This window comes from Caloenas nicobarica, chromosome Z (genome assembly GCF_036013445.1).
Source record: "Caloenas nicobarica isolate bCalNic1 chromosome Z, bCalNic1.hap1, whole genome shotgun sequence".
Taxonomy (NCBI): domain Eukaryota; kingdom Metazoa; phylum Chordata; class Aves; order Columbiformes; family Columbidae; genus Caloenas; species Caloenas nicobarica.
The window spans coordinates 57,926,104-57,938,498 of record NC_088284.1 but is presented as its reverse complement, the minus strand read 5'-3'; the positions used below and the strand labels follow the sequence as shown (position 1 = coordinate 57,938,498).

The 12,395-nt window shown below is 39.0% G+C and overlaps 1 protein-coding gene across 1 annotated transcript in view; it reads right to left on the bottom strand.

Annotated features, from left to right (window-relative positions):
• Nucleotides 1-2,871: 2,871 nt before the first annotated feature.
• The window catches only part of MAMDC2 (MAM domain containing 2), a 63,749-nt gene continuing 54,225 nt past the window's right edge, over nucleotides 2,872-12,395 (bottom strand). Inside the window, exons 10-14 of the mRNA XM_065656577.1 lie at nucleotides 10,408-10,501; nucleotides 8,571-8,723; nucleotides 5,175-5,434; nucleotides 4,086-4,170; nucleotides 2,872-3,749 (exon numbers count right to left, since the gene is read on the bottom strand). Of these exons, the coding sequence (XP_065512649.1) occupies nucleotides 3,688-3,749; nucleotides 4,086-4,170; nucleotides 5,175-5,434; nucleotides 8,571-8,723; nucleotides 10,408-10,501 (654 nt within the window). The 3' untranslated portion in view covers nucleotides 2,872-3,687. The remainder of the gene's footprint in view (nucleotides 3,750-4,085; nucleotides 4,171-5,174; nucleotides 5,435-8,570; nucleotides 8,724-10,407; nucleotides 10,502-12,395) is intronic.

Genomic DNA, 12,395 nt, shown 5'->3' with positions numbered 1-12,395 from the left:
GTTCTGTCACCCTCACCGAGAAGAAGTTTCTTCTCATATTTAAGTGGAACCTCTTGTGTTCCAGTTTGTACCCATTGCCCCTTGCCCTATCATTGGTTGTCACCGAGAAGAGCCTGGCTCCATCCTCCTGACACTCACCCTTTGCATATTTATGAACATTAATGAGGTCACCCCTCAGTCTCCTCTTCTCCAAGCTAAAGAGACCCAGCTCCCTCAGCCTTTCCTCATAAGGGAGATGCTCCACACCCTTAATCATCTTCGTTGCCCTGCACTGGACTCTCTCCAGCAGTTCCCTGTCCTTCTTGAACTGAGGGGCCCAGAACTGGACACAATATTCCAGATGAGGTCTCACCAGGGCAGAGTAGAGGGGAAGGAGAACCTCTCTCAACCTACTAACCACCCCCCTTCTGATACACCCCAGGATGCCATTGGCCTTCCTGGCCACAAGGGCACAGTGCTGGCTCATGGTCATCCTGCTGTCCACCAGGACCCCCAGCTCCCTTTCCCCTACGCTGCTCTCTAATAGGTCATTCCCCAACCTGTACTGGAACCTGGGGTTGTTCCTGCCCAGATGCAAGACTCTACACTTGCCCTTGAAAGTCACAGATAAGAAACTGCTTGTGCTTAAGTGGAACGAGGTAAAAGAATCAACACATAACTGGAGTGACTTGTCTTAGAAAGTTTACAAGGAAAACAAGGTTTTTCCAATATGAACCAGGTACTTGGGATGCGGAGGCTTTGCAAGACCCCCTGTACCCAAGCAACCCTGACTGTAATACCCTGCAAAGGCCGACATTGCCATGGTAAACATGTCAGAACAGCCTCTTTGAGTATGGATGTAGCAGAGCTGGGACCAACGAGGAAAAAATAATTTAAGGCAGATTGCTTCTTTGAGGGGAATTTAGGTAGATAAAGGGAGGTACAAGGGCAGTGAAAAGGCTGTTCTGGATACAGGGGAAAAAATGGGGGAAGAACAATTAAATTCAGTTAAAGAATGAAGGGGACTTCTGCTCCAAAAGTACAAGTGCAAATGCCCACAGATTGTAAAGAAGTTGCCGTGTATGTCCAAGCCCACCAGGACGTCAGACACTTTGGATAACCCGCTGGAATCTCCACCAGATCCATGTCCAGAAGACTTGGTACAGAAGAATAAAGAAGCATAGGAATGCACCCTAATATTATGTGGTGTGGATGGGAAAGGATAATAAAATTGGAAGTATGTCGTTCATAAGATTTGTGGTAATAGCTGCGTAATAAGAGTGCAAAATTGTATCACTGTAAATTAGTAACAGTGATGTGTCCATTAGTTAATTAGAATGTTAGCTGATTTATTTGTTGGTAATGTTTTGCTTAACAAAAAATAGCTTTTGAACAAATTTTCAGACAACATTTTTCATACAGGCCTACTACAGTAGAGTCTCAAGTGTTCTTTGCCCTGCTATTGTCTGTGTACAGCTACTGCAGCAGTGAGAAACAGAGAAACAGTAAATAAAAATGGATCCAGGGCAGAAATTAGCTGCACAGCAAGTTTCCTATTTGGACAGAGCTGATGAAATGGTTTTTATCTTGCCAGGAGAAATCTTAATGCACCTTCCCTAGTTTTCAGATGTTCTGCAGCCATTCTTCCACTAATTTAGCAAGCACTGAAGTAATTTAAAGCCAGCTGTAAATTTCTCTGTTCTTTAATTCCTGCGGCAGAAATGCTGGAAAGCTGCTGTTGTTTCCTACTGAAGGAAGAATTTAGGCTTTTTTTTTTTTTTTCAGTCAGAACAGTGCTTCACACTCTATCAATAAATACAATCTGAAATCACTATGTCTCTGAAATTGGGTCCATCTTTTTGAAACACCATATACTACCCTCAGTGATACTAACAAAACCACTGTATAATACCAGTGAGGTCCCTGGCAAACGCTCAGCGGAGAGCAGAGTACTTTGCTCATGTCCTTATTCATATCAGACTAAATCTGATTACTTTGATGGAGTGAAGCAGAGTTGTATAAATTGTTAAGAGATAGGAATCCATTTCATTTACAGAAAAGTCCCATCAGAAGTTTGGAGAACCACCAAGCCTGATGATTTTAACCACTTCATTTTCACTTGTTTGCGGCTTAGATAATTTGATCTGAATGTTGATACCAAAGTGTAAGCTTTACAGAACAACTAAAACTGCATTTACTCTTACAAAACAGTACATTGTTCCTGGTTGCTTTCATTTTCAGAATAATAGCAAGAGTGATGCGTTCGTAACTAGCTGCGAACGGGAACTGTGGGTAGCTACAATAGACAGTTAAGGTGTCAGCTCCTTTTGGCTCTCACTCAGTCTCTTGTAAGTAATAAACTGCTTCAATCTGTGTGGTCAAATAAACATGTTACTACTTAGAGTATTTAATTGAACAATCTCTTTATTTGTGTGTGTCACCAAAATGAAAACTTACTAAAGATGCAAGGGGCTAGATTGTCCCAAGTGATGTTGATCCTTATAGGACATTAGGAAAAATGCATACTTTGTTCTGAAAGGAGCAAAGGGTATTTCCATTTTTCAGGGCTTGCATCTTGCAGCAACTGCTTGAATGTGATGGCTATAACAATAATTTCTATGGCTCAATATAGGAACTTCCTGCAGCAGATCAGATTGCTTTCTGTCAGCTGTCTTAGGTGATGTGACCCACACATTTCATTTTTTTCATATTCAAAATATTGAATGCAGGCTATTATATTAGGTTCAGTTGTTTCTTGTTACAGTGATAACTATAAAATCTAGACCAAAGCAATAAGATGATTTTCAAAGTTACATTTTATTAGGAAGTTATCATAATTTCAAAACAAAACCTTACACACAAACGTATTAAATCTTAAAAAGTAACAAGCTGTGTGAATTCAGTTTCCTATTAATATAAGTGCAAGGCATTTGTGGGTGGGTAAAGTGTAAGTACATTCTCTGTGAGTGTACAGACTGACTTAATACAAAACCACAAGGCTTGTATGCTAGAAAACATGGCTTCAAAGTGTTTCGTTTCATATAGCTCAAAATGGCAGCAGCTTACACTGAATTATACTGGAACAGTTGAAGTGAGTTTGTTATTGGCAAGGACAACAAATATATTTGTTATAGTAAAAGAATACAAAACCACAAGAAATTGCCAGCAGAGAGTTTCCCAGAGAGATTTGTCATAATGAATAATTGCACTTAACCTGTAGGTTATTACTAGTAGCTAATACTATTTTCTTTATTATTTCAAAATGTTTATGATTTCCTTAATAAAAATCCATTCTGTACCCAACACAAAACATTCACTGAATGCAGATTTAAGATAACACAATATTGGATTTTAATTGTGCACCTTTACTTTCCTCTTTTTACCTATATACTAGAAAAGTAAAAAAAAAAAATAGGCATTAAAATGAATAATCTGTGCAAAATGGGAAGCCTTTATATAATAACTGCTACCTCATGCAAAAGAGAAAAAAAAGTATTAAAAAAAATAATCCCCCAACAGTCTAAGAAGCCCTGAGTCAATAATTTCATTGCAAAGGCGAGGAACATGAGTGCTGTGAGTTCTTCCTATATATCGGTGGATATTCAAACCAGTCCAGTATTTACTTAAAACATATTTTAAAACAGGCAGTTTGCGCAGTTTCTCACATACAAATCTTCTATGCACTCCATTCCTTTCAGCAGACTGTATTTAATACTCAATTTCGTTTAAGCTGTCAGGATAACCTGATGAGAATTGAATTTCTTCCACTTCTAGAATACAAAGAACGGGGAAATACTGTAATTATTTGTATTTTCATCGTACATAGGAATGCAAAAGACAGAATGTAATTACCACGCTGGACTTAAGTGGGACTGACATACAGTTTTTAAAAAGCGTTGCAGCATCATTATTGTTATAGTCCAGATTCTAAGGATGCTCTCGCATCTTATTAGAAAACAAAAATTCTGCACTAACCCAACAACATGATACTAAATTTAGATCCATTCAGTAGAGATTCAAAGGAGAAAGTACTACCTGCCTAATTACACAAAGCACTGTGAATTGCCAGGTGTCTCCTGAGAGAAAAAAAGTATGTTTAAACTTACCTAAACAGGGTCCTGCCTGGAACAGAATATCATCAATAGCAGTGTCACTTCTCATTGACACACCGCGGATTGCCTCAAAAATAATCTGTAAAGGTAAGACACAGCTTTTCATGAATCCCACACAAGGAAGGACGAAAAAAAATAATACCCATGCAGTCCATTAAAGGACGCCGGCTGTCCTGAAAGTCTGCCTTTTGGAAAGGAGCTTCTATGCTCCACCAGGCAACTGATTGCCCTGCTCAGGGAATCTGAGTGTGTGCTATGCCAAAGGAAGCAAATTTGTTCTCACCATTTGTTAAGAAATTTCTGCATGCTATAGGCCACTGATAAATTACCTTAGTGATGTAGCATTTCGGTCTTGCTTTTCAGCCCAAATGTGTTGCTGTGTGTTTGTTGCCCATAGTCTTACTGATGAAGCTGAATTTGTTTGTCAGTAAAAAGCTTTTTTTTTTTTTTCCTAATTCATTTCCAGGCTCTTAAGGCAAAGTGATTAAAAAAACCCCACACAACATCTTTGGTTAGCGATCAGTGCAGTTTTGTGCTCAGTGCTGTTTTGGTCAATAGCAACTTCAGCTTCCTCTTTGACAGAGAAACTGAATCAGGCTTTGTGTCTGGCATTACCGAAATGACGGCAGTGCGGACACCAAAGACAGAGCTCTGGCTTTGCATCATCCCTTGCCTTTGGCGCCACCTCAGAAAGACCATCCTGCAAGCAGCAGACATTCTGTCACAGCTTAGTGGTTACATGAATTCTATATGGCTTTAAACGGCTGAAGGAAAATAAATTGTACAAGTGATCTAAATAAAAACTACCACTATTGACAAGAAACCATAGGAAAGCAGCATTTAAACACTGAAAAAAACCCCTTTTGAATTAATGAACTATTTTCATACTTGCAAAATATTAGTGTCTTTAATAATTCTCTCCCTACCTTCATTTTTAAGAAATTAGGTGTTACTTCAGCTTGCTTAGGTGTCCGTTCAATGCTATCTATGTTTTAACTTTTTTTTTTTTTTTTTAAACACAACCCAAAACTTGGATTCAGTGCAGTATTTCATTTTCACTGCTTTTGGTTTGTTTTTTCTTACCTGGTAGTTTCTATCACTTTCATATTCTATCAGTCCCCTTAGCCATGAGATGCTTTGTTCCCCTGTCCTCCTCCACAAAGGAATCTCTTCGTCATCACTTTCCTTTTTCAGATAAACACTTAGTAATCCAGTCCCAGCTCCATACATGTGATAGAAAAATGTCAAGCACTGTTTTCCAGAGGTTCCTCTTAGTGATCTTGAAACTAGGTATGCTCTCTGTCCATAGACCATGTTGGATGCCTCTATATACATGTAGTATCCTTAAAAAGATATACAAGCAAATAATAGCAATGTAGAATACATTCTCTCAGCATGTTCATTATGCTCAACATGCTCATACGAAAAAACTATGACTGAAGCTATTTTGATAAAGATTGTAGACTGTTATATTTGTGATCTTGTAATAATTGTGTAGTGTAATAATGGTAATATTTGTGAATGCTAACATGAGAACACTTAAAAACCCACTTATATATGATGAGATACATAGCAACAGAAAGGAATACAAAGTAAGAAAAAATCATAGCTGTTCTTAAGCCAAGAATGCACTCTGACAGTAGCCAATTAATTGAAATTCAGAGACAGCTGCATCTATGTCTGAGGGTACGGTTTAGGCAATGGCTAGAGTTAATGCTATTAACAAAGCAAATGAACTGAAATACCTCTTTTAAATCATACATGACATCAATAATGTTTTTCTTTCTGTGACCAAGATGTGAAGATGTGAGGAAAACTAGACTTTCTAGAATCCATGAATGAACAAAAGATTACCGCAAACTCTCATCCGTGGAAAAATTAGTCATTAATTGGTAGCAGGCAAATTAATGTCTTCCCTCAATCCATCATTCAGTTATTTCCAACTGGAGCAAACTGAGGTGTGTGAGAAGGCTGAGGAGCATCCCCACATCCCATCTGCTGCATGTGGCTGCTGTTCTGTGTCTGGAGATGTACGGCCAGCAGGCAGTGAGCTCAGATTTTACAGCAGCTCTTCATGCAGTCCCACTGCTCCCTTTTTGTGGTGTTGGAGAAGACGAACTGCCCTTCTGCCACCACGAGTCTTGGTGGTGAGATTGACTTTAAAGGGAGAGGGGATTCCTATGGATCAGTGAGGCAGGAGAAAAGCTGAGAGCAGCAAGAGCTGCCAGTGGATGCTCGGAATGTCTTTTGTGATGTTCAGAGTCCTATTATCTACACAAACTCATGCTGAAGACAACCCCTCTAACCCGGCTTGTAGTTTGGTGGTGAGCAGCAGTAGAGAGCAAGGGTGAAATGTCATTTCGTACAGTGTGTTGGAGAATTTCCAAGGCTATTTATACCAAACCTGGTGCAAGCCATTGCGAGGATTTTGCTGTTTGCTATGCTTTTGAGTTAAAAATCAAAACCTACAGCTCATACTACAGTATAATAAAATAACTTGCCTTTAGTTCTAAGGCCTGAATCATATTACAAACTTGTTGGAAAGACTAGATCAGCCCTTGGTTTTGTGAATGCAAATCCACATATTTCTCAGCACATCTTGCTGCAATGAGATGTGTGAAATAAGGAATAAACATTGTTGCCACAGGTGAGGTTTACAAGATTCTCTTGCTTCACCAGCTCTAAAGTCAAGTTATCAGCCTCAGACCTCAGAATACTCAGTGATCTACGTACACCGAAAATAGGTCTAAAGTCAGTTTCTGCCTTAGAAATCAAGAAAATTGTTCTAGCAGACCATTCCTTTTTTTGAGCAAGAAACTCTTAAGTGTTGCTCTTACTAGAGGAGAGAGTTATTGTCCTTGCAAACACAAGAGCTGGAATACAGAGTATTTTAGAGAGGAAAAAGAAAATGTATTATCTAGGGAACAACAGGAAAAAAAAATCAAACAAGCCTGAATGTTGAATCCTTTTACAGAATTGACTTTGGTTACCCACCAAAACAATCAGCAACTTTATTGTGATGTATTCCTTTTGGATTATATTTTGTAGAAAAAGAGGAGTCTGCCTGACAATACAGAGATGGCCTACAGATGCCTCTCCAGAAGTCTCACCCACATTTTAAAATAAAAATTCTCAAATTAACTTTAAAAACTTTTAGGGAAAATTCTCATTTATTTTACAGCTGGTTATCACATGTCTAGTTGATGAAGAAGAACTGAACAGCATGGATAACAAAGACTTACAGTATGTCATCTAATTCACTCTAATCTCATCTAATTTTTAAATGGAAAAGGGACAAAAATTTCAATATTTCCTTTTGAAAGTCATTCCACAGTATAAAGGTATCATCTGGAAAATGTTCTTGACTTGTAGATAGCCTACATTTTCCACTTGGATAACTTAGCCAACAGATTTGTTCAGAATATGGTCAGATTTATAAGTAACGTTTCTCATTTTTATTTCATAACACATAGAGGTTTTAGCTTTAAAACTTATATCTGAAGGCTATTCATATTTCTACCCAGAATCAGTCCTGTTTAGAATTAACAGTGGAAGAATGTAATTTCTTGGTGATCTGAAATTTCAAGCCGAAGAGAAACACTCCCATCTGCGTTCTAAATTCCACATGTAGGATTTTGGCTATACAGTCCCACACAACACGAATTTATAATACATCTCTCCAGTCGATTTCCATACCTTGCTCAGGATGCAGCTGTTACAGAAATTTTACCAGGAGATAATGTCGAATTAATACTAACCACTGTGAAGGAGGGCAAATCCAAAGGCCCCAACAGCCTTTTCAAACAGATGTAAGCATTTACGCTTCACAGCCTTAGGGCAGTTTCTTCCCTTTTCCTGAAGTCAGTGTTATTGTTACTGAGGTCCTCCTCTGCAGGAACATGAGCACTCAACACAGTGGTGCCGTTCATCATCTCCAGAAGTCACCAGGTGCTGCCCCCACTGTGGGGGCAATTCTGATGCAGTTTTGTGTGCACTCACTCATGCTAATGGAGGCCTCGCTTGCCTAAATACTTTAAATCATACAAATGAGGTCATGGAGCAGTCTTTGGGACCTCTTTTATTACCCGTGTTTTCTTCTGAGGAAGGTGTTGAAGCAGAAGAGCTCCCAACCACTTGTTTGCCTTTTAGTTTCGGGGAATACTCACATAAGATAAGAGTTTGGAAGAAGGCTTTTTTGTGGAGTCTGGAGAGTCATCCTGTCCCTTTTCTCGCAAAGTAAAGGGCTACTTTAGGACATGAAGACTGAATTACCCTTGGTCTGCAGATAATTGAGATTAAACATTACATTCTCAAAACCATGTGTGGGTCCCTAAGAAACATGTTTACTTCATTTTATTAATAGCTGTTCTGAACAGAACAGTAAAAACTTTATCTGTTCTATAAAAGGTTACCATTTCAAGGTATTTTCAATTAACTACAAATCTCTGTTCTGAAAGTTCGACACTGAGCTTAACTCACCTACCCCAGTAGTGTGGTCTCCTTTTGGTCCAGTGTAAGAAGTGGGAGTTGGACCCCTCCTCCTGTGCCAGCTCCCACGACCTCTCTTCTTCTGGGTAAACACACACTCATCTTTTTCAAAAGTACACTCTCCAGGATTTGGCAGCAATAGATCTATAAGGAGACGACATTGTTTAAACTGCAAATATATTAGACCATCTCTCCATATATGAAGAGATTATGCAAGCAATGTATTGCATTCACTCATCTGCTGAAATCACTTTTATCTACCTAGCAATACTTAAGAGTACTCACAAGCTTATAAAAGCTAGCTTCAAACTGATATACAAAATCTAATTTCATTTTCTTCACAGCTTTGGGGAAATCTGTGCCCTAGTCTGGCTCACTAATATGTACTAATATTCCTTAAAACACCTCATACAGTTTATTATCTCATCATAGCTCTTACTCCACAATGGGCTCTACCAATGTAATTTTCTTCACTACTGTGGCATCCCAAGCAGTTTAATGAACTCCAGCATGTATAACATGTATATTATATGAGTCTTGTCAAAAATGGGAGTTTCCATGATCTGAAATCAAATGCCACATTTAGCTCTCTTATGTTCCCTTGGCACCAGATTCTAATACCGCATACGACAGACCACAGAGCCACATTACTGGAGTATTTTCATTTTTTCAGTTCTATTAGATGATGCAGACGAGAGAAAGTTGACAATTCAGGTGCTCGCCAGGAAGCCTCTGTCAGCTCTTCTGCTCTAATCTGAATTTGTAGTTCAGGAGTGGACACACTGAGCTGCCTTCACACTTTGGAAAGGAAGAAGCCTCGATGCCTCACATGCTCTGGGGCATTTTTCAGGCATTTTTTTTTCTGCCATCAGTGACAACTCCTGGTATGACTATTCAACCAAGTATCAGTTCTGCACCTTTGGTTCCTTTTCAGGTTACTCAGGAAGCAGAGAAAGGCAAGAGAGGCAACTGTCAGAAACACTTCAGAAAAATGGCATCTTGTTTTATACATGTGACTTCTCTCTGTTCTGTAATGGCTAGCCGCCTGAATGCATGAAATCCAATCAAAAGAGGTCATTAAAAAGTTATCATTACACAGGAATATAAATGGTATGGTAGATCAGCCTCATCACCATTTCAAAGGCATGGCTTTATTCCGGAGAAGAATGGGATAATAGATTGTGCCTGTCTCATGAGAATGGTTTCCGAATTAGGATACAATCGTTGCACTGTCAAACCTCAAAAAGCCCCAGAAAAGGGAGTTTGGGTGAGTTCAGAGATGTTCGCCTGTGCATGTCAGAGGTTAAAGTCTGGCTCAAAAACATTCAGTTCCTCCCACTCCTGGAGGAAGAGTTAGACTCATCTTATCTGTCTTCATTAAAGAACTGCAGCTCAGATAAGGGACTGTGTCTTGGCCTTGCACAACTGTACTTCTGGACTAAAAAGAATAATGCTGTGTTTTGAAAATATTGCTTTTGGGTCCATTCCTGGTTTCCTGAAAGCCATTTGAAAACAACTTTCCCCTCAATTGAAGTGTTTTCGGTTTTGTTTTGTTTTAAATTGTAATGCCCACAAAGAAACACTTCGCATCACAGTCAGTGAAGTTAATTAGGAGTTAGCTGGCACCCCTGTGAAAAAAAAAAAAGCTGGTCCTTGCTGTTATGTATGCTATTGCAAAAATAGGACTTATGCAATAATAATTGGAAAAAGAAAAGAAACCACAGTGGGATGAGGGAAGCTGTAGGCTAGGCTTGGAAAATGAAGGTATGCGATGACCTCCTACTAAAAAGGGTAGCAGCTGTTGGATGACAAGTATTCATGTTCTTACCAGCAGCCTGGCAGCTTCCCAGGCTCAGTGATACATCATCCAGTGCCACAAGCCCACAGTCCCAGAAGCTTTTACACCAGCTGACAAAGACAACCTGCAATACATGAAGAAAGTTTCAGGTATCTAACAAAAGCTGGCACTGTTAAGAGTCTGAAATTTAGGGTTTTACAAATGCACTAATAATTTTGACATCTCCGGAACAGAAATAATGAATCCACTTTGGTTTGGCACATACTAATACTGCCAGTGAATGAAATTTCAAATCCAGCTGGGTTTAGATGTATGTTTTCATTCAACAGAAAGTGTTTTCTCACTTTTACAGGCAAACGATGTATCTCTGTATGTAGTTTCCATTTTTTTAAGAGAGTGTATATTTTCTAGTTTTATAAGCAAACATGACTCACGGAGGCTGTTGCGGTTTTTCCCCCCCCAAAAAAACAACATGAACAGCTCAAATGTCTTATCCTTACAACCAGGAGGTTTTATCCATGGAAAAATAAATTTGAAAGAGTAATGCAGAGTGATGGCCAAAAGAAATGGCAGTGACAAAAACCAAAGAACAACAGACATGAGATGAAACTACTGCATAAAATGGGATTATTCAGAAATGACACAAGGCTGTGATATCATAGAGCAGGAGGCTGGAAATGCTAAGCATCATTCACAGTGTTCATCTGGGTTTGTGAAGATTGATCATAGTGTCCAACATGTTTTAATTGACTATACATAAATTCTGCCATGGAAAATACAAGTCACTCATCAGATCACGAAATAAAATGTAAAGAAACTGTGAGATTCCCAGCTGCCTTTCTCCCAAGGTTGACACAGATCTATTGGAATTACAGAAGACACAATAAGGTTTATTTTGTGAAAATACTGCTGGCAGTTTTATTTGCCTAACTACTGCAAACCATCTGTATGACCACTGGGGTTATGACCATAATTTGGGAGTAACTTTTCAAAACAATTCCTTTGTGATGAGGTCTGAGGTAGTGACTGGAGACGGATGAGTGTCACTTCTAACGGTTTAATACCCTGGAACAACTGTAAACACCTCAAGTTACATATTTGAGTTTAAATGCTGACTGACAGTTTCATGTGGATACCAAAAGGTTGTTAAAAGTCGTTAATGCATTATTTAACATGTCTTCTTTTAACAGGCTTGGTAACACCTTCAATATGGTCATAATACCAGATTTTGCTAGATTGCTTTGCTGTGTAGCATTTATTTACCCATCTGCTTATAAAACAGCCTGGGATATCACTTCAACCCTTAAAGCACGCACAGGTTATGCTGCCCAGGATGGAGACATTTGCAAAACCATTTTACATTCAGATTTGGTGCTACCAATCCCAGTAAGAGCTACTATCTGTGTTACACACTGTTACAGGTGTGGGCTTGGGAAGTGCCCCTGCACAGCATCCACAACTGCCCAGTGTATAGTGGCATAAAGCTAGCTGTTGGGGTTTGTTTGGTTTGGCTTGTTTTTTTTTCCTGTAGAGCTGCTCTATTAGCCTTAAGATTTAATAGGACAAAAATGGTTTCCTACTTTGGAAGTTCATTCCCAAGAAACAGGCACAATCTATTAAAAAATGGTAGCATCTCTTGGAATCAAGAATACAATAAATACTGACGTTGGGTGGACGTCATTCACCAGACTTTTAATAAATGCATTCTGGTGAACATTTGTAACAAACTAAAGACATACTATAGTCCCAAACCCAAGAATCTTCAGAAAACCACATATGAAAGAGTGAGGTCAGTCCTCATTTGTGAAACAACATTTCTACACTCTGGACTCATGTTGTAAGTCATGTTTTCCTATTGACATCATTGGGAGCAGGATCAAGTACTTTATTCTTAAATTGCAATAATTTGTTCCATACAAGGTATGTAATTACCCACTGGATCCTGCAGAAAGCCCTCCATTTCAAAGGTATCACAACAATAACTGTTGATCTCTCAAAGGCCACCGAACTGGTCGCCT